Source organism: Cheilinus undulatus, linkage group 24 (assembly GCF_018320785.1).
Source record: "Cheilinus undulatus linkage group 24, ASM1832078v1, whole genome shotgun sequence".
Taxonomy (NCBI): domain Eukaryota; kingdom Metazoa; phylum Chordata; class Actinopteri; order Labriformes; family Labridae; genus Cheilinus; species Cheilinus undulatus.
In genome coordinates, this window is record NC_054888.1 from 23,150,002 (window position 1) to 23,172,856 (window position 22,855).

Consider the following 22,855-nt stretch of genomic DNA (forward strand, 5'->3'; position numbering starts at 1 on the left):
GATTAAACAGAGTTTTTAAGGGTGTAAATACCAGAACTAGAACCATGTTGATACCAGTTTTTGGTACTATGGCCGTAGGTTAAGAATATTGGGCAATTTCTTGTTTTGATGACGAAAAACTACAGGGAAACTGAAGACTTTTATGTAACATAATTTGATGTAGCACACTTTTCACTTTGCACTTTATTCTACATGAACTTGGTTCTTTGCATTCCTCAAAAGTAATCTTGCAAAGTTTTAATGATGTATTTTAGTGATTTAGTGTCATATTAAAATATGCCATCCTGTATAAAGCTTTCATTCATTCGTTCATTCATCTTCTCTTATTCTTGAAATGTGTGGTATTAAAAATAGTCCAGAGGGAAAGTCTTTATGGCATTCGTTGGGTCTTTTTATTGTAGGGGTGTTGATGTAGCAATGTTCCAGGGTTGACTGAAGCCAAATGTAACATCTTTTCATGGTGTCCTGGTAGCTACCCTGGTAACAGCTCAAGATTTAAAATGCATGCCTAAAAGCACTGTTTTTAAATTAACTTGTCAAGTATTATCTGATAATCAGTAAACTTCCTGTCTAAAAAAAAGTGACATAATTTAAAGGGTTGCGATGGCTCTTCCTGTTCTCCCCTTCAAAGTTCTCGCTGACAGCTTCCTGCCATATTTAACGTCCTTTAATATCAATTACAAAGTCAAGTGGCTGGCCGTAATTGAATTTGTACCGCGCGCTGGCGTCCCCTGTTAGGACTCACTGTCTTGTCCAATTAAGAGGAGCCTTATTATTGGCCAAATTGCAAGTAGCCCCGTTAATGTGGGGGGTTGATTCCATCTGTATCTGACATATTAATGTTGACATCCTCCCAGAGTTGTGCGTAGCGATGGGTGTGAAGACTGTAAATTTAACAGACTGTCAGGACGTCCTTGATTTTTTCTCTTGCCTGAGCAGAAAGAAGAAATCTGTGAAGAGAGAGGGGGGAAATATATGTTGTGGACCTACTGTAGCGGCAGTAGATAAATACGTGGGGAGAGACGGATGATGAGCGGCTGCTCTCTAATAGGAACCAAGGTCTTGTTGCGGTGGTGTTTTATTTACAGCTGCTCTTCATCAGAGTGACATACCAGGCCTTCAGACCATCTTTAATAGAAACTAGAAGCAGAGAGGGGATTCTGTATTCCCTTTCTAAATGGGAACACATGTCAGAGAATGATTTTCACACATGCATGATGGCAGAAAGATGCATTTACTGGGGGTGAATGTTACCAGTAATGTAGCGCTGGAATAACTGGGAGACCATGGGAAGGTAAGCATCATTTGTCAGGGGACTCATCAATGTCCACAGAAGAAATGGGGACTAATGACTGGACAGCAGAGGGAAGGATAGAGGCTAAATTTGTCTCAATCAATGACAGAGGCTACGATTGGATCTCTGCACTCATCAACAGTGTTCACCAGGGGTACATGTGTTAACAGTTTAGCTAAGGAGTGACTGCAACTGAATACAATAAGGGAGAGAAATGCAAATGGTGATGAAGCTAACTGGTGAGCCAGACAGCTTTTAAAAAATCAGCCTGTTTGGAGGATATATCACGCTCTCTTCCAATGCCATTGTGTAAAAAAGAAACCAGCAGGACATCAGATGGTTTTATCTGTCTCTACACGAAAACTATCATATTTCAGCAAAGAAAATAGGTGATTCAATGCGAATTTTACATGAGTTTGTTTGAGCTTTGCTGGCAGCTCAAACCACCCACCACAACATATTAAAGAAAGGTTGTTTATCAGGAACTAGCTTTTCACTGTCTTGAATTAGAGCCTAGGGTCAGCAAGGACCCTATTGTAAAGGCGTAATTTTACTGACAGAAGAATCGCTAATTTGGAGACTTTAACATGTTCAAAAACTCACAAAATGTAACAGAAAATTGTCCCCCACTGGAAATTTCTGTGTTATGGGTAAGAGCTACAGGCATGAAAATTGGTACACTTGTGTATCATGATTTTTATGGGAAAAAAAGTCTCAGGGGCCATCCTCTGAAATGTACAGGAAACACACCATAAACAGCTAAAGGTCAAATTTTAGCGTTTTTTGGGTGATTCACGAGTTTTGTATTTTAATGAACTACTGGATGGGATTTCATCCGATTGACTCCAGATTTTTTTTGCCCATACTAGACAACCTGGAGGTCTAAAGTGGTGCAAACTGTGAGTTTTCGCCATAGAGCAAGACCGTGACCCAAGCCCAAACTTAAACTACTTTTTCTGTACATTTTTTTGCAGTAAAAACACACCAGTAATGCCTTTAAACTTTTTAATGCTGATGTCAATCACCACCAAACTTCACAGGGATGATCACATATTGATCCTGAATACATTAATACATCAATATTACTTTGTCACAGCGCCCCCTTCTGGGAATTGAACATTTCCGCCTCCAATTTTTTAAAATTTTCCCTTGAAATGTTCACCCCCCGCACACCCTTCAGCCTAGGCTTATGATTTTTGGTCTGCATATGGGTTATCATAAGAGCTACAAAAAAGACTCTTGGACCCATGCCCAAAACCCAACAGGAAGTAGACCAGCTTCATCTCAATTTCAAAACAAGGCATTTTTGATGGTGCCAAATACCTTTAACCTATTATAACTTTAGTTTAAAATATTTTGTGATCTTCTGCTTTTACTTGCAAGACAACTGTATCACACTGAACATGCTCACATGCAAACATCTCATCATAGCGCCCCCTACAGGCAACAGGAGGTAACACAAATGGGTAATGTTTTCATTCCTCTTATTGTGATTAACCTATTGAGCTCTAATTTTAACAGAAAAGTCTCAATAATTGGACAAAACACACATAAATTTCATTGAAGGATGTCCCACTGGCGATTTAGATACCTGGCCAATTTGACAGGAAGTATGTACAACTCTCCTATCAAACATCTGATTTCCTTGACATTTTATAGGATCAAGGTCTGTCCCTTTACATATTGAATAGTGTATCGCAAGAAAGCAGAAGCATCTCTAGCATGTAATGTCCTGTTTTTTTTCTGATTTTGCATGATAAATCACAGTCCTAGAGGATGGACATGCTTTCTGTGCTCTGCTACAGCACACTAAGGATAATTCAGCTACCTTGTAGACTGTTAATATCCAAGGAACCCCCATAAAGGCTGAAAACAAACAGGAGAATTACTATCAACACACATGCTGGAAAAAAGGTTTAAACGTGGGGGAAAGCAGAAATCAAAGTTACTGGAAGTTGAATGGATATAAACTAAAATAACAACTGAAAGAAGACAAGAATTCATGGGTTGATGCAGATGAATGGGGATGTTGGTTATATATTTAAGAAAACTACGACAGAATTCAAATAATGCTCTGTTTATATGTGTGCCCTTTTCAATCTACTCTGTATTCAGGTCTGCCAAAAGTCATCGCTGGTAACCTCTGAGGCGCCTTCTCCCTCTGATTGTACTCCATGTTCAGAGGTGAGGAAAAGAATAAATGCATACTTATTACTTTAGAGAGTTTAAAGTGAGACCGTACGCGCACTTTCCAGTTTCTATTTCATATCAAATAAAATGCAGCTGTGTAGCGCACAAAAAGAGGATTCTGCTCTTTTCAGCTCACTGCCAAGTTACAAAAAAAAAGGCACATTTAGGGATTTCTCACATCGCTCCTCCAAGCATCTATTGTATAGGGTGGCACAAGTGTCCAACAAGGGAGCTGATTGTGTGTTTAAGACAATAACAACACCACAGCCCATTTTTAGACAACGGGGTCCTTTTATGTTTCAGAGCAAGGATCAAAAGTGTAATAGAAATAGACAAACAAATCCACATTTAGTCCAGAGGTCACTCAGTTCAAACTGTGCAGAAAACTTGCATTGCATTTCTTAATTTGTTATAAAAGGAAGAGTTTAGACATTGTGGTGGCTCTATTGTAGCAGTGAGGATGTTCTTCACTCAAACCCCAAGCAGCAGTGGTTTTCAAGTTTCTTTTCTCCTTGCCTCAAGACAACATGATGGGGTCAGGAAGAGGAGGAGAGCCATAATTGAGTACCATCCCTACACTTTACCAAAAGTGATTTTTTTCCCACTGTTTAACCGATTTCCCTGACGTGGCGGCGATCAATATTAAATACTGCAGACGCCCCAGCGTCGTCTAGCCTGAGTCCCCTTGGACAGTGGTTCTCCACTAGTGTAGCTTCAGGACCCACTACAGTTTCTTCAGCGGTAATCCAGGAGTAAATTTCAAACCATTCATATTCATCTAAAAAAACATGATCCAGTTTAGATCTTCTATGGAACAAAACATTTGACTGAACAAAAAGCGACAAAACAATCATTTATAACACAGAGATCTTGATGAATTACCTCTTATCATAGGAGAAGAAGCTTTGTTATCACCAAAAAATGAGATAAATTAATTTAAATAGAGGATTTTCTCATCATACATTTGGCCATTTTATTGCAAAATGGATATACAGTTTCATTGGCTGAGAAGGCTCTGATCTAAAGATGTTTCCTGGTTATTCAGGCAGCATGCTTTGACTTTTCAACAGAGTACACAGCTAGAAATCCCCATGTGGAACGATAAATTAATGACAATGCATACTGAATAAAAAAAAATCAGTTCAAAAGCAGTTCATCGATAGTAGCATGAATCAGGATATAAGGGTGCAACAAGCGTTATGCTATAAAGGAGGTAGCTGGGGTGGAGGAGGTGAAGCCTTGCCAGCATCAGCATTAATGCCAGCAGGGATGAGTGAGAAGTATTCAAATACTCTGCTGTGATTGGCTGTGGGAGCTCGGAGGGGATAACAGAGTGGTGCAGGAGTCCTAAAACGCAGAAGTGAGTTAGCATTGTAGCATATCCAGCTCCCTCATCTGAAAGTCTTTGGGTTTTTTGACTCAGTTAAATGCCTGAAATCAGGTCGGTCAAGAGATTTTTAACTTTTTATCCTGCAACATAAAATAGATCTGAAAATGCCCCACCTTTGAATTGTGTATCTTTTCATGTCTTAATAAAGGTGGTTGCTAAAGGACAGCTTACTAGGACTACAGCGTGTTTCGGGAACATATACATCATCACCCCCAAGCGCCGCAACTGAGTCTGTCTCTCACTTGAACAAAACATGTAAGTTTTATAAAATTTTACTGGACACGGATCTTACAACCCACAGAAAAATCCCATAGCCTTGCGACCCATACGCCACTAACTTCTGGGTTTAGCCCACAAAATTACGTCATGACTGCACCACTTTATCTAAAGCTCAGTTTCATTAATTTTTCATCAAATCTGTCCATGCAATATTTCTTGTGAGCATCAAATCAATAACAGACATTTCTGCGATGATATTGATTTTTTATGGAGCGATACAGGCTTAGGATGCTGTTGTTTAGCCTGTTTCTGTGTTTTAGAATACTTGGAGCCTATTACAAAGAGAGTGGCTGGGAGTGGCATGGTGTGCTTCATGAACAACTACCATTATCATGATGTTATATTTTTGTCACTTTGCACTATGCTGTCCCGGTGCATGTTATGAATACAAGCGTGGTGTTGAGAGGCTAACTATGGATCTGTTGCTTGCAGAATAAATCAAACCCTGGTGCCAGAAAATAAAGTTTATACCTGCTTCATCACACAACAAGAAATGGTAAGAAACCACAACATATGAAGGCAGTTTTCCTGGAACTATTAGTAGAAGAGAAATTTTGTAATCTACAGACATCCATTTTACATTATATACAACAGGATCAATCTACCCCTACATGTATTCAAAACAAACCTACCAAACTATCAAACCTCCTGACTTTTTTAATGCACTTTCAGCTTCGAGCAGCAAACGTCCTCTTCCTTCTTTGTTCATTTGAAGTGTTCAGTTTTATCTTGACATCCGTGCAACCAGGGGCAAACATTAACATTCATCAAAAGTTTGACTTTTAATTAGATTATGACCATCCAGGTTTGAAAATGAGCTTTTTCAGCTGTAAATGTCAGCAGTAGGTTAAGCAGTGATGATGGAAGCTCAGGATGGAGGTCAGTAGCTTGAGTCCTTTAGTTTTCAAAATAAAAGGCTTTCTAGCCATCTTGTTTTCACAAGAAATCAAAACCTTTCAGTCGACTCACATCAATGATAACATGCCGAGCTATGCCTAGATGGCGAATAGCTTTAATAAGCCAGAAGAGACGCAGCTATAAGATGTTTCATGTTAAATAAATGGCTCAGGGTTCAAAGACAAACACTAAAAGAACATCTAAGAGCAGGGTTTGACTTTAACATCTGACTTGATGTGCTGCATTAGGCAGAAATATACATAATTATTCTGTTCGCCCAAGCATTCAGGCCAAATCAGCATTCTAGCAAAGAGAAACTGCAGCAGAGGACGCACAGATACATCCTCCTGCTTCTGCATGTGGAGGATTAGTATGGCAGATATGCATTGTATGTTTTTGCACTGTGCCTCCCTGAGAACAAATGCAGACAAAGCATTACTCAAAAAGGCTGTGTTTTGAATTTAATCATCTACAGATAATAGCGGTGCACGTGCAGAGATTTGTGGAGCGTCTGTATTTTTGTGTTTGTGTGCAAGTGTGAGCCCAGTGAAAGGAAAAGCGAGGGAGATAGAGGATTCATTGTCCCTGAGGGAGTCAATCAAGTCATTTAATTTCCTTTAATGGGCCGACACAAGTTTCATTGTCTACAGTGGATTTCTGCGACAGAAGGGAGTCATGAAAAACATTTCATGTTTACAGGGCTTTAAGCATCTCAGTTTGTCGTTTTGGACAAATTTGTTTGAATAGTTTCATCTGAAAAGGCATAATTCCCATGAAGAAGTTATCACTTTAACTCTTTAGAGATCTTAGGGGCCTTTTTGTGACATTCGTTTTTTTCTTTTATTTTCAAGTCATTTTGGCTGTGTTGAATAAATACAGCTCTAATTGGCCTGATGAAATTTAATGAAACATTTTCTTTAAGAACTGTTTTCTCAGTTCCTTAAATTAGCCTAAAAAGGCTAAGCTACACAAAAACTGACACATTTGTTCCTAAGGACCAAAAATGTCCCATTGAAAACCATTGAAAATGTCATTTTTGATCCCACTTTACACAAACTAATGCATTTCTTCATGTTAAGGTTTCATTTGAGACTACTAGCTTTCAATTTAAAATTTTTGTATTTGTCCACCAGATGGCGCTACTTTTACCGATTCATAGCATGCTGCGGAATCTCACACTTTTCTACTGTTTTCTGTGAGAGTGCTTTGTGACTGAAATGATACGTGTGTGACTTTGTTCTATAAAAAAACTGTGGAGTTGTGTCAACATACTTGTCTTGAAAGGGTTAAAATCCCCCAAATAATAATTCAATTTGATATGTATATTTTAGGCTGAAGCTGTTTTGAAAGACTGACTGGTTTAAAGAGGAAAAAATCATATAAAATATTTTTTACAGCATTAGGACCAGGAGTATGAGTTTTCCTTTTTTAATTTGGCCCTGCCAATAAATAAATAAATAAACATGCCTTAAAATCAATTTTGCTGCCAATCACTGACCCATCTCAGGACCTAATCATATTAATAATCAAATATTCCTTGAAATGTTTTTTATGGACATTTTTTCACTTTATGTTTTTTCTCTTTTTTTTCAGAAAAAAAGTGGAGTTGAAGAACATACTGGTCTTTAAAGGGTTAAAATAAAAAATATATAATTTTATTTTTGATATGTATATTTCAGGTTGAAGTAGTTTTTAAAGACTAACTTTTTTAAAGTGGACAAAAATTGTATATAAAATTTTTACAGCAGTTTTGGGATGCAGACTTTTTTTTAAATTTATTTATTTATTTTTGTCATTAGAACCATGAGTGTGAATTTCTTTATTTTAAATTTGGCATTAAAAAAAAATAAAAAATAAATAAATAATTTAAAGAAAAAAAATATCTCAAATCAATATTGCTGCTAATCACTAGCCCATCCCAAGGCCTACTTTTAATTTGGCCCTGCAAAAAAATCAAATCAAATCAAATCAAATCAAATATCACCAAATAAAAAAAATAATTAAATTAAATAAAATTAATTAAATTAAATGTTAAAAATAATGCCTTAAAATCAATTTTGGTGCCAATCACTGGACCATCTTAAAGCCTAATAATATTAATAATCAAATACTCCTTGAAAAGTATTTTATGGATATTATTTCAGTTTTTTGTTTTTTCGACAAAAAACATTGGAGTTGTGTTGTTCTTTTAAACTGGTGTTTCGAGGGTTAAAATCCCTAAAATATAATAAATATTTACATGTCTATCTTCGGCTGAATTACTTTTCAAAAACTGATTCGTTTAAGGTGGAGAAAAAAATATACAGAATAATTTACAGAAGTTTTTGGGAAGCAGACATTTTTTGTCACAAGTGTAAGGTTCTTTTTTTAAATATATTTATATATATTTGGCCTTTTAAAAAAACATTGGAGCCTTAGCATATTAAAGGAGCTCTTAACAGTTAAGGTAAAGCCTTTAATACTTTTGGGAAAGAGGAAAAATCTCACAGCTGCATGACCAAGACCATGCCTGGTGGTTAAGGCACGCTCCATGTACATGGGTGGCCCTGGTTCAAGTCCAGCCTGTGGCCCGTCTCTCCTCCACTCTCTCATCCCTGTTTCTAATTCTATCCACTGTCCTCCTCTATGAATAAAGGCATTAATGGCCAAAAATAAATCTAATAAAAAATGCTACCTGATTGTTTTCTAGGAGGGAAAGTCCTATTCCAATAGGAGCAAAAGGTCTGAAACGAAACAATGCGCCTGATTTGATCCAATCTGCTGTAAAAGTATGACAATAAAACACAGAAGTTTCATCTCATACATAAAATAAACCTGTGGGACCACCAAGATACTCACCTTCCCACCCCTGCTGTTTCTTCCCATTCAATAAAAAAGAGAGCATTGCAATTTCAAACCGTCTTTTTACAAGTGCGCTCTAACTTCCAACACACATGGCTCCTAATAAAGTCGTACAAGCTGAGAGAGAAGGAACAAAGGACGGGGGTCTGGCTCGGATTGGGTTGTTCATTTATCAATGGACACGTTTCAAATCCCTGCCCCAGGCAATGGCTCGTGAAGCATCCGAGTAGATAGCCCGTAGGGACTTCTGCTGCAAAAGCAGAAAACCCTTTGATGAGCCTTGGGCCATTCCTGCACCTGTGTCTAATATGCATGGGTGAAAAACCCAGACGCAAGCAGCCTCTGAGTAGTGGGAAAAACTGAAAAAATGTCCCAGTGTGTTTTATGTTGGCTAATGCAAATTGCTCCTCTAGCTTGCATTTATTTTCTTGCAGAAGGTAATCATTTTTAAGAGTCATGCAGCATTAGTGCCACAACTACGCAAATATTTTAATGTTCCTGCAAAGAACCACAGCTGCAAAATGCATCCAGAAAGCAACACAAAAATCCACCAGCTCACCTTTGAAGAGTGGGAGAATTCCAGTCATGGGGCTGTTAATACATGCAACTGAATCAAGGTCATGCTGCATGAGCACTTAACCTAGCTGTGTCTGGAATCCCAGGGCTGTGTTTGGTCAAACCATCAAACAGCATTATCTTTAGTATTTAAAAAAAAAACCCACCAGGATGAAAATAACCCCAGGCTGCACTGTTAAAATGGATATTTAAGCCAAAACGGATAATGAGGATTACTGAAACGCAGAAAGTTAGCGATCTCTCATCAAGCATTTTAAGAGGGCAGCTGGTAAACCTTCAAAAATAAACAAGTCTGTGCTCTAATTATCAGCAACATGTGCAAGTAAAACACATTTTCAACATATAACTGATCCCAAAGCACCAACCGAGACATTCCCCACCATCAGCAGAGAATCAGAGTGAAGGAGTGTTTGCAGACGTCAAAATTAAGCTGTTAAAAGGACATGATGGCCCTGTTTTTCACATAAAGCTGTCTCCAAGTACAACAACACAAGGCCGTGTGATCCCCCTGCTGTTGACTGAAACATGCTTTGTGCTTTGAGGCCAAACAGAGCCTTGAAGTCTTGGCAAGTTCCAGGGAATCAAACTGGAACCGATGAATTTAGCCGGTAAATACACTGAAAACTAAAAGAGATATGTTTTTGTATTTTTTTTCCCCCACGTGTTGGTGGCGTGACAGGGAGATAAGACTTACCTGAGCCTCTCTTCGACACCACTTTCAGGCAATGGACCACGACGGCGTGAAGCAGGATCAGAAGAGGAATGGGAGCTTTCATTTTTCACCAGTCCTGTAAGGAAACACAAGTTTGAGAGCTTATTTTCATTGTTAGTGCACCTCAAAACATCATAATTAGAGATTATGATCCTGAAGAGGAAAGAGCAAATATAAAAGTTTGCTTTGACAATTATTACAAAACTTTTACAAGACATCAGGTCGGCTAGAAATCATCCAACAGCAGCACGTGTGATTTCTGCTCTCTGAAGTGTTTGTGAGCCTCTGCTTTATTTAGACCAGTGACTCTTCAGGGACTTACTGTATAATCAGGAGGAGGATGTTGATGATACAAATGTCAAGATGCATCTCTATCAAGGCGAAACCTGGCTTTACAGCTTTGTCAACTTCCTACAACACTAATCCAAATCTCTCACCAGAAACACAACATAATCAGGTGCCCACTTAGATCACAGTGGCTCACTGCTGACATACAGCTTTTTATACAAGGCAGCTGTGCCAGGCACTGGGCAACATTAAACATGGCATGATAGTCCTGGGAAGTAATAAAAATAGATGAGATGAGGCGACAATGGATCAACTTTCTTGATCTTCACGCTAGCCACAGGGAGAAATAAAGCACCCACAATGCCAACAAGGTCTCTCATGTTTCACCGCTGAAACAGAACAGAGTCTGTCCGACACATTCTGACCTCTTATTTCCTTCAGTAGTCAGGTAAACCATAAGGCTAGTATGAATGGACACATTAATATTCACTGGGAACTGATATCTGTTCATCATGGAGCCCCAGACATGACATAGTTAAGAAAAATTAAACTGTGGCCACAATATAGCAAAAACATGCACACGAAATACTAATTCATGGCCACAAACACTAATTCATGGTGATAAAATACTCATTCATGGCCACAAACACTAATTCGTGGCTAGAAATACTCATTCATGGCCACAAACACAAATTCATGGCCATGAAATACTAATTCATGGCCACAAACAAAAATTTGTGGCTAGAAATACTCATTCATGGCCAGAAACACTAATTCATGGCCACAAACACTAATTCATAGCCACGAAATACTAATTCATGGCCACAAACACTAATTCATGGCCAGAAACACTAATTCATGGCCACAAACACTAATTCGTGGCTAGAAATACTCATTCATGGCCACAAACACAAATTCATGGCCATGAAATACTAATTCATGGCCACAAACAAAAATTTGTGGCTAGAAATACTCATTCATGGCCAGAAACACTAATTCATGGCCACAAACACTAATTCATAGCCACGAAACACTAATTCATGGCCACAAACACTAATTCATGGCCAGAAACACTAATTCATGGCCACAAACACTAATTCGTGGCTAGAAATACTCATTCATGGCCACAAACACAAATTCATGGCCATGAAATACTAATTCATGGCCACAAACAAAAATTTGTGGCTAGAAATACTCATTCATGGCCACAAACACTAATTCATGGTCACAAACACTAATTCATGGCCAGAAACACTAATTCATGGCCACAAACACTAATTCATAGCCACGAAATACTAATTCATGGCCACAAACACTAATTCATGGCCACAAACACCAATTCGTGGCTAGAAATACTAATTCATGGCCACAAACACTAATTCATGGTCACAAACACTAATTCATGGCCACGAAATACTAATTGATGGCCACTAACACTAATTCGTGGCTAGACATACTAATTCATGGCAACAAACACTAATTCATGGCAACAAACACTAATTCATGGCCACCAAATACTAATTCATGGCCACAAACACTAATTCGTGGCTAGAAATACTCATTCATGGCCACAAACACTAATTCATGGCAACAAACACTAATTCATGGCCACCAAATACTAATTCATGGCCACAAACACTAATTTGTGGCTAGAAATACTCATTCATGGCCACAAACACTAATTCATGGCCACGAAATAGTAATTCATGGCCACAAACACTAATTCGTAGCTAGAAATACTAATTCATGGCCACAAACACAAATTCATGGTGATAAAATACTAATTCATCGCCATAAACACTAATTCGTGGCTAGAAATACTCATTCATGGCCACAAACACAAATTCATGGCCACGAAATACTAATTCATGGCCACAAACACAAATTCGTGGCCAGGAATTACTAAATCGTGGCCACAAACACAAATTCATGGTCATGAAATACCAACTCATGGCCACAAACACTAATTCATGGCCACGTAATACTAATTCATGGCCACGAAATACTACTTCATGGCCACAAAATACTAATTCACGGCCACAAAATACTAATTCATGGCCACAAACACTAATTCGTGGCTAGAAATACTAATTCATGGCCACAAACACAAATCCGTGGCCACGTAATACTAATTCATGGCCACAAACACTAATTCATGGCCACTAACACTAATTCATGGCCACGAAATACTACTTCATGGCCACAAAACACCTACTCATGGCCACAAAATACTAATCCATGGCCACGAAATAAGTATAATATGTGCACGAAATACCAACTTGTGGCCACGAAGTAGGTACAATGTGAACACAAAATACTAATTAATAATATTAATAACATTCCTGGATAGGGGGGTAAGCAAATCGAGTGCACCTTCCCATCCTGGTGTCCACATCGTACCTCCGCCGGTAAAGCAACCTGGCTCTCGACATTCTGTTTAAATGCCTCTCAGTAATAATGGTTCCTTGCAATGCCAGGCTTTTCAGAATGTCTTTGTAGCTCATTCCCAGCCTAAAATAAAATTCAATCATACTATCCCTGTCCATGGTGTAGCTTCAGCCCCTCTACTGCCTCTACCTTGGAACTTAGAGAAGGTGCGCTCGATTTACTTACCCAGCTGTCCAGGAATGTTATTAATATTATTGATTAGTATTTCGTGCTCACATGAAACCTACTTGAATTGGTATTTTATGGCCATAAATTAATATTTCGTGTGCACGTTATAGCTATATTGTGGCCACAATTCATTTATTTTTTGTCATGTCTGGGGATCTGTAGTTTATGCCTCATCATTTGGCCAATGGTAGATGCTTGTAAACACAGCCGTAATGACGTTAAACCGATGCATCGTTGCACCCCTATTAGCATGGCATTTATTGGAAACAGATGTATTGGCCTTTTATGAGGTCTGATTGAAGGAAAACGAAACCAAAAATGACCAAGAGAGGAGCATACTGCAGTCATTTTTCTCCAGTACGGATGTCACAATGCCAAGTTTTTAAACTCGAAAGCAATTCTAGTAAACATCGAATGATACCGTCAGTTCTAAGCTAAAAATAAAAACTGAAGATGTGCAGTGTTTTAAAGCTATTGTGCAATTCCACTATAGAATGCACTATTATACAGCACCATGTTACTCCAGTTTTATTTACTTTTTTTTTTTTTTTTTTCCCCATGGACACAAAGCTAAGTGTCCTGCAAGTAAATGCCATGGCCATAATCCTGTTTCCTTTTTCATTATGTTTTCATCTTTTCTAAAGAAAGTCCTACATTGACAGATTCAAAAGACTAACATAAGTCTTCATATCTGCATTCATGATATGGGCAAATCCATTGCAGAGTGCATGGTAATTCAAAGGAAAGTACTGGCCTTTGTTATATGAAGTAGACCCGGGCGATATGGACAAAAACTAATATTGTAATATATTTTTGCTATATTGCAAAACATTATATTTCTCCTGATATTTTGAATCTCTTCATTACTGGATAAATGCTTAAATTAGCTCTTTGATGCATAAAAAAAAAAAAACACCAGTATGATGATTACAGACCCTACCTTTTAAGGATCCTATTTCTCCTGAGTGGGTGTGGCTTCAGCCCTTTCAACAGCCACGCCCACACCATCCTGGAGATGTTTTGACCTGGAGGTTGAACTATCATACAACAAACCTAAATAAAAGATTGTTTTTTTTTTTTAACTTTATGGGGTCTTTAACCCTTTAAATCCTAGCGCGTCACCAACTACGCACTGTTGAAGCACACTTTGCATGACCATAATTGCATGACTGTTTGTGTTATCGGAAAAATTCAGTTTCTGAAAGCTGAGAAACTGTGCTTCACAGCCAGCATGCGGTTATTACTGTAATTTCCCCTTTTCTCACTAAGATTCTAGCATAAAGTTCCCCCGTTTTTTGTGTATCTTCATTTTAAACTGTTAAAACACTCTTAACATGCAGTAAAATGTAAATAACTGCCATATATTGTAAGTTCTAAGTATTGTGGAAAAATGGGCAAAAGCACATACTCACAGGACATTTTCTGGGCCTGGTCTGGTGGCACTGGTTTTTATTTCTAAACCAGCATAGTCCAGCACTCTGCTGTTTTTGTCGCTGCGCTGTAAGTGCTCTCAGGTGACAACTGTTCAACTTCCGAAGCAGCAATGCATCCTTCAATGTCACTTCTCCCTCACTTGCCTATCAAAATCAAAAGGGGCGTGGCCTCTGACAACAGTGATTGAGAAACCAATCAAACTCGATCCATCTTGTCTTTCTTTGTCCTTTTTCGAGGGTCGTTTTCAGATCTGCAGCTGCTGCCTGTGTCAGGATTGCTTTACCTTGTCTGCATGTCTTCTGTGTGATATTTCCCTGAAATACAGAAATGTGAAGCACATAGAGCTATTTTAAAACAATGTTACAAATTCTGCCGAGGAAACGTAGCAACAAAAAGAAATCGAAGTCCTGAGGACTGCCAGCTACAGACACGCAGCCTCAAGTAGACCCTTTTGTTGAGTTTTTTAAAACTCTGTATGCAGAAAGGCTAAAATCAATATCAGGTTAAATCTAGCACATGCTTTTATTTTGTAAAATGCTTCACTCATAAGGTCTTAGCGATAAAAGTAGATAATGCCATGACAGACACTTCAGCTCTAACAACACTCAGTCTTTCATTGCTCATAGAAAGTTATTAAATGTTTTCTCTGTTTTAAGGATAAAGCAAACCTACACAAAACCTCATGGATCAGACATGATTCAGTATGAATCAGTATGAGTGTCACATCTGTACACCTGTGTTGATCCATTCTTTCCTCTGAAAGAATGACTAAAGTCTAATTGGAGTCTAACTAAATATAATAAAAAGTGGACTTAAATTCATTAAAGTTAACTGTGTTTATTCAGCCTTTGCAGCAGTATTCCCCTGTGATGATTTACTCATTAAAGTCTCTATATGAGTGGATATTTCCTCTTTTTGTTGCTCTGCTGCTCAGTTCCCTCCTCGCTCCAGGCAAAAGGCCGATTTCTGCTATTGCTCAACCAGAAGTCCATGTAGGCTACAAGGGCACTTCCATTGGCATTTCAGTCACGACAAAGATGCTTCACATAGATTCCACAAAGCTGCATCAGAAAGCCTTTGAGGGGAAACCCTGAAAAGCCACAATAACCCTTGAGACACTCACAGAGGCATGCGAAACTGGCCGGCGGCCAATCATGGCGACATTGCTGCGTTCTCCTCGTCAAAGGCCTTTTGTCGTCAGCGTATGCACGCTGCGACCAATGCCATCTCGGAAAAGCGACACGCAACGCCACAAAAATCTTATCTTTTTAATTAGTTTTCCATGTTGGGAGCAAGTCTGCAACATTAGCACAAAAGCTGTGGTCTTTGGTTTGAACAGAGGAAACGACTGAATCACCAGTTCTGCTCAGTTTCCCTCCAGCTCACAGTGATCTCCTGGACTGCCAGACATCAAAGCAAACACTTTTATCACTGCAAAGGTTAAAACCCCGCTCTGGCAATGCAGGCTAATTAATATTTTTGTTGATACCAACTGCACCGACCTACCGATGCTCTACAGCATCCTCTGTTGGGTGATCATACACGGCGCCGGCATGTGTGCAGAGAGCAAAAACAGTGGATTATAGGATTAAATATACTAAAGAGTCACACATGAAAACATGACATAGTGCTTCACTTTAAGCTTGTGAGCAGCCTTTGAGAGGAAATGGCTCCAGAAGAGAGCTTTCACAAAGCCGTTTCCAAGGACTCTGATGTCACCGCTTTTTTTTCCCCCGCTCACCAAGGTCAGTTAGATGTCGACGTTTTCTCCAGCAGTGGAGAATTATGGGGTCAGAGAGTTCAGGTTTTAAACTAAAATACCAGTATTATGTCAAAATAAAACAGCACAATAAACTCAAAATGCAGGCAAGGAGGGAAAAAAAAACTTTATGCAAATATGATGAAGCTGTGAAAATATGAGAGTTCTACTCAAATAATCATCCAAAAATAAATCAGTGCTGTTCCAAGTCACTATAATATGGCATATTATATTATTTTTCATTACTGACTCATGGCACATCATGCTCTTTTTTTATCAATAAACATCTGGTCCATGCAGTGCCAACATAGCAGAAAAAGCCCGTACTGTTTGATAGTCCCACGGTGACTCAAATGCTCACCTATGCTCCAACAGAGAGGACGATTCAATTAGATTAATCTCATACAAAGGGAAACATTTCAACACTTTTTTTGTTCTAATCTTGATAATTATGGCTCACAGATCATGAAAATTAAAAATCCACTATCTCAGAATAATAGAATATTGTGTGAAAGTCCAATATGCAAAGGTTTCCTGAGCCTTCATTCTCTCACTCTGGTTCGGTTCACACAACCACAATCATAGGGAAGACTGCGGACTTGATTTTTGTCCAGAGGAAGATCATTTATCCTCCACATGGAGGGTCAGCCGTAGAAAGTCACTGCTAAATGGTTAAGCTGTTCTCAGAGGCTGTATAAAAATATATGCATGGAAAGTTGAATAGAAGGAAGTGCAAGAAACAGGGATGAGCTCAGCCGTCAGAAGATTGTCAAACAATGTAGGTCCAAGAACTTAGGAGGGCTTCAGAAGGACTGGACTAAGGCTGGAGTCAGTGCTTCAAGAGCCACCACGGGGACAGGTACAGGAAATGGACTACAAGTGTTGAGGTTTTAGTGTCGAGCCACTCCTGAACCACAGACGTCATAAGGAGAAAGAGAACTGGAACTGTTGCTCAGTGGTCCAAAGTCCTGTTTTCACATGAGGGTCAAATTAGCCTTTTATTTGGAAATCCAGGTCCCAGAGTCTGGATGAAGATCAGACAGGCCCAGAATTCAAGCTGCTTGAAGTCCAGTGTTTCCAGTTTCCGATCAGTATGGTTTGGGGGCCCACTGGGTCCTTCATGCTTCCATCTGCTGAGAAGCTCATTTCCTTTCCCAGCAAGACTTGGAACCAGTCCACAGTGAAGTCAAAACCACCAGGAACTGGTTTGCTGACCATATTACTGTGTTTGATTGGCCAGTCAACTAGTCTGACCCTGAACCCCATAGAGAATCTCAAAAGGAGACACCAGACTCAACAATCCAGGCGAGATGAAGGCTGCTATCAGAGCAACTGGGCTTCATAACACTCCGGCAGAGCCACGGGCTGATTGGCTCCATGCAACGTAGCATTTGTGCAAAAGGAGCTCCAAATGATAACTGAGTGCATAAATAAGCACCATTTTTCAGGTCAACATTTCTCTATTACAAATCCTTTTTTTGGACTGGTGCTTTATGATATCCGAATATTTCAGATCAAGATAATAAGGTTAAAGGTAGAGCGCCAATCGATTGGCTGGTGTGGGTCTTATTCCAGTCTTTGTGTAAACAGTGTCTGTTTACGTGGAAGGCTGACCCACTGAAGTACTCTTCAGAAATCCTGAGCCCTCTGCTAAGGGTTAGCTTGTCATTTAGACACAATTCATCTGCTGCTGCCAGACAATCAAAATAACTGGAGATGGCATCCAGATAGTCCATAACTTTCTAATGTGAACCGACTGCAAGCTACCGCTAGCTAGGCCGCTGCCACAAAAACACATCATCACTGTGTACAAAAGCAAAACTGCTTTTCTGAGCAGGAGTGAGGAAGATGAGGAATCTTAACTGATGGTGGCTGATGTGAAGGAGCTTCCTCACGTTTAGTACAGTTTTCAAACTGGTCCCCTGGTTTGTGGAGGTACAGATAACCAGTCCAAACAGGTCTTAACCCTCAGGCATCACTAGGCTAATGTTTCCTCTTTCTCTGCTCACCATTTTGGCTGTTAGTGAATATGGTCTAATTTTTTGCAACAAAATTTCTTTCTTGGCAAATTTTCAAATTCAAATTTCAATTGCTCTAAAGGTCAGAGGAACACCGTGAAACAAATTTACTACCCTTTAAAGCCTTTAAGGACAAAAATGTCCACTTTCAAAAAACTGCTATAAAAACTTTACCGATTAATAATTTTTTTGCCTTTTTTTGCATAAATCTCTTAAACAACTTCAACTGTGCTCAAAATGACCAAATATTCAATAAATTTGAGGATTTTAACCCTTTTAATGCCAGTTTGAATACTTCAAGTCAATGTTGTTTTTTACGAAAAAGGCAAAAAAACAGTGAAATCTTCCTTAAACCAAGTGTTGGATGGCTGGGGCATTATTTCTAAATCCAACTTGGATACTTCAATGATTACCCAAAATACTGACTTTGATGCATTTTTAATTTTTGTGTAGCATCGGATTTAAAATCTATTATCCTTTACAGTCATTAAGGACAAAAACGTCCCATTGACCCTCATTCAAAACTCATTTTTTGATCTTTAAGTAATCAAACTGGCATTTACAGGGTTAAAATCCTCAAAATGGTTGGATGTTTGGTCATTTTGAGCACCGCTGAAGTTGTTTAAGTGATTTATGCAAAAAAAAAGCAGAAAAAAATATTAATCAGTTAAGATTTTATAGTAGTTTTTTGGAAGTGGACATTTTTGTCCTTAATGGCTTTAAAAGGTGGTAAATTAAAGTGATATTTGAGGGTTAAGTGAGGGTCGAGATGGTTGTGTCTACTTCATTTTCAGGAGATATCCACTCATTATGCCTCTGAATAAAACAAGGGGAAAAAATCTGATGTCTAAAGGAGTTCAGTGACTTTTCAGTACCAGGAGATAGTAAAAAGAAATTTCAAGGCTGGTGAAAAGAAAAGAAAATCACCCCTAAAGCATGCCAATGGATTCTTTTATTTTAGTAGTAGCATGGCCAGGGTTATACAGTATCAAACTTTAAAACTCTGGTATTGTGATATCAGCAGAAACTTCTCTACTTCCTGCTTGACGAGCAGCAGGTTGATTGAGGCTCAGCTCCTCGACCGTTCTATGTGCTCTCTGCATGAAACTCCTCTCATCAGTGTTAGACAGTGGCATAATAAGGATTATGTGTCCGGTGCAAATCCACTGAAAATCACCAGAGATTTGGCACACTCTCAGCCCTGTGTGAAAGAGGTAGTAGTAATATGTGGAAGTCTGACTGCCAATTCAAAGATGCACGGATTGTTACCATGAATATAAAACTTGGGACGAAACTGAAGGGTTTACAGAAAAGGCAGTGTCATTCTAAAGGTGTGAGTGAGAAGCACATCCTGTTGTATGAGGTTAAATGCTTTCCGTGTGGACTCATGTTGGATGAGGGCATGTTCTTACCACAGGACAAGCTTTACATTCACCCTCAGCAGGATCGTTCTCACATCTGCTGCGAGTTAAAGAGCTGGGTCCTCTGAGGGAAGAGGAGTCTGCTTTAATGGCTCTTTTGAAAAGATCAAAACGAGCACAATAGATGTGGAGCTGACCTTGCGTGTGTTGATGCGGACAGTCTTGCTTTGGTAGTGCAGCACTGCCTGCATGTGTATCGTCATGGTTATTGTTTGGTACCATTTACATGATACCTTAAACTTCATCTTCACTTCAACTTGATTGTCCCCAAGGGGAACAATCAAAACTATCTGCAGCAGCTAGTTCATGTAGGACACAGTAGTCGCACACTCAGCCGTGATCAGCTGAAAGCCAGCTGAACCCAATTATCACCTCCTAGCTCACACAGAGTACTTGAACACTTCTCACTAATCCCTGCTTGCATTAATGCTGATGCACCACACTGCTGCTGCTGGCACAGCTGACCTCCTCCCACCCAGCTACCTCCTTTATAGCATAACACTTAACCTGATCCACCCCAGCTACCTCCTTTATAGCATAACGCTTAACCTCCTGCACCTCAGCTACCTCCTTTATAGCATAACGCTTAACCTCCTCCACCCCAGCTACCTCCTTTATAGCATAACACTTAACCTGATCCACCCCAGCTACCTCCTTTATAGCATAACGCTTAACCTCCTCCACCTCAGCTACCTCCTTTATAGCATAACGCTTAACCTCCTCCACCTCAGCTACCTCCTTTATAGCATAACGCTTAACCTCCTCCACCTCAGCTACCTCCTTTATAGCATAACGCTTAACCTCCTCCACCCCAGCTACCTCCTTTATAGCATAACGCTTAACCTCCTCCACCCCAGCTACCTCCTTTATAGCATAACGCTTAACCTCCTCCACCTCAGCTACCTCCTTTATAGCATAACGCTTAACCTCCTCCACCCCAGCTACCTCCTTTATAGCATAACGCTTAACCTCCTCCACCTCAGCTACCTCCTTTATTGCATAACGCTTAACCTCCTCCACCCCAGCTACCTCCTTTATAGCATAACGCTTAACCTCCTCCACCTCAGCTACCTCCTTTATAGCATAAAGCTCATATACAGATTTATGGTAAAACTGTATGAATGTATGGACAGAGGGTTCCTGACTGAAATGACAATTTCAGCAGAATCATTACATGTATGGAACAGCTTTGTGGCTCAAGATTATGGCTGTTTAATCAATCACAACTTCATTTTTTTTTTTCACTGTGACAAAATGTGATCAGTAAATGCATATATCAATATACATATAGGCAAGTGTTGCTTTCTCACTCAGCATGTGCATATTCCACTTTAGGGTGGACTTTTAGTTACAGTGTCCATCCCTTTAAAACATTTTGATGCAGTCAGAAGCTAAAATGTTTAAAATGTTGCATACCATGTAACAGTTTTGATAAATGGAGCTCAGCGAAAGTTCATGCATTCTTAAGTCACCACCTGTCATATCCACTGTTTATTTTGGCAGCTATTTTTAATTTTAGTCTTGGTTTTAGTCTTTAAATGAAATGCATTTTAGTCTTAGTCACATTTTAGTCATTTCTACTCTTTTTAGTTTTAGTCAAGTTTTAGTCCACGAAAACTCAAAACATTTTAGTCTAGTTTTAGACCATAAAAAGTATCCTCACATTTTAGTCTGAACTGTTAGTCCAAGCATGTATTTTCTTGCCTAAATTTGGTACCAAATCATGGTAGTGTGTTCTCTGCACTCTGTCAAACCTGGGGTCCTTGCTTTCTACTGCTGAGAGGCAGAACAGATACAGTTGCATTGTTTTTTGACAGATTTACCCACACTGGAGAAAAATCATGGATTGTGAATGTCTGACGAAAACTAAATTACATTTTACTCTAGTTTTAGTCATCTTGATGAAAACTAAACTTAGTTGTTAGCTGTTTTAGACATCACAGATCTATTTTTGTCAGTTTTAGTCTAGTTTTTGTCATGGAAAAAAAAGGCTATCGACAAACACTTTTAGTCATAGTTTTAGTCGACAAAATTAAAACTGGTCATATCGCTCCCTTTTCCATGTTTATGGGCGTTCACTCTCTTAAGTACTCAGCGATTCAGATTCTGCCACCACCTTGTTTGACCAATCATCATCCACCTGTCAGACTTTAAATCTGTCTTTCACAGTCAGCCAGTCATTCTGTGCGGACACTGCCGCCCTCCTCAACCCCAGCCACCTCCATTCAGTTAATCAGCATCTAGTCCAGATCCTCACAGTCCCCTCCTCCATGCCACCTCATTGGCTCCTAGGCCAGCTTCTCAGAGCTCCTCATCTGATCCTACATCTCTCAACACCAGCACCAGTGTCTCGACTCCATAGGAGGTATCTTATTCCTGCCGTTTGCCTCACTCCCCCTTCAAATACATGAAGCCATCAAGATGGATCCAATCGCCAAGGACTTTGCGCATTTCTCTTTCATTAAATTTTTAAAATAAATTATTGTTTAACTCATATTAAGTCTCTCCTGGTTGAATTATTTGAATTTGGATGTATTGTTCCTCTAATTCTATGCCTTATACCTTAGGCGTGCTGCAACTTTCATCCTTTTGCAACTTTATCTTTTATATTTTCAGAGACCAGAGAAGTGACAGCAGGTGTTGAGGGATGTTTTGAGTTTCAGTGCACTTCTATCAAGTCGAGTAAAAGCAGCTTTCTTGTCTCTGGGATAGTGCCTCAACAAAAATGTTTTTTAGCATTGTCATCACAGCATAAACGGCCGATTTATGTTCAAAGTTCTGATTCACCCGCAAATTTGTATGACTCTTTTGTTTGCTTTGCTTGGAGCTGAAGAGCTGCAGCAATTCCACTAGTCTGTAATTCAACAACTGATTTTGCTGGAGAGTGTGGTCTCTTTATCAGCTGGGAGTAAAACTGGCAAGAGAAAAAGGGAAAATGGTCTGATCGCTCAAGGCAGAGAGGGCCTGTAGCTGCTGGAAAAACTGGCGTAAACAGCGGAGGTTTGATGGTAAAAAAGGTCAAGGAAGTCATGGCAAGATTCCCAAAATAAAAATAAGAACTTAGGGTTAAATTCAGCTTTGATTTGCTTCTCCTGATGCGGATAGAGTATTAAAAATGCTGACCACTCTTTCTGAGAGCA

The 22,855-nt window shown here is 39.3% G+C and overlaps 1 protein-coding gene across 5 annotated transcripts in view; it reads right to left on the reverse strand.

Moving 5' to 3' along the window:
* Positions 1–22,855, reverse strand: part of LOC121506478 (interleukin-1 receptor accessory protein-like 1) — a 555,282-nt gene that overhangs the window by 399,200 nt on the left and 133,227 nt on the right. For all 5 annotated transcript variants that reach the window (XM_041782309.1, XM_041782312.1, XM_041782308.1 and 2 more), the window contains one exon: positions 10,162–10,255. In XM_041782309.1, the coding sequence (XP_041638243.1) occupies positions 10,162–10,243 (82 nt within the window). In that variant the 5' untranslated portion in view covers positions 10,244–10,255. The remainder of the gene's footprint in view (positions 1–10,161; positions 10,256–22,855) is intronic.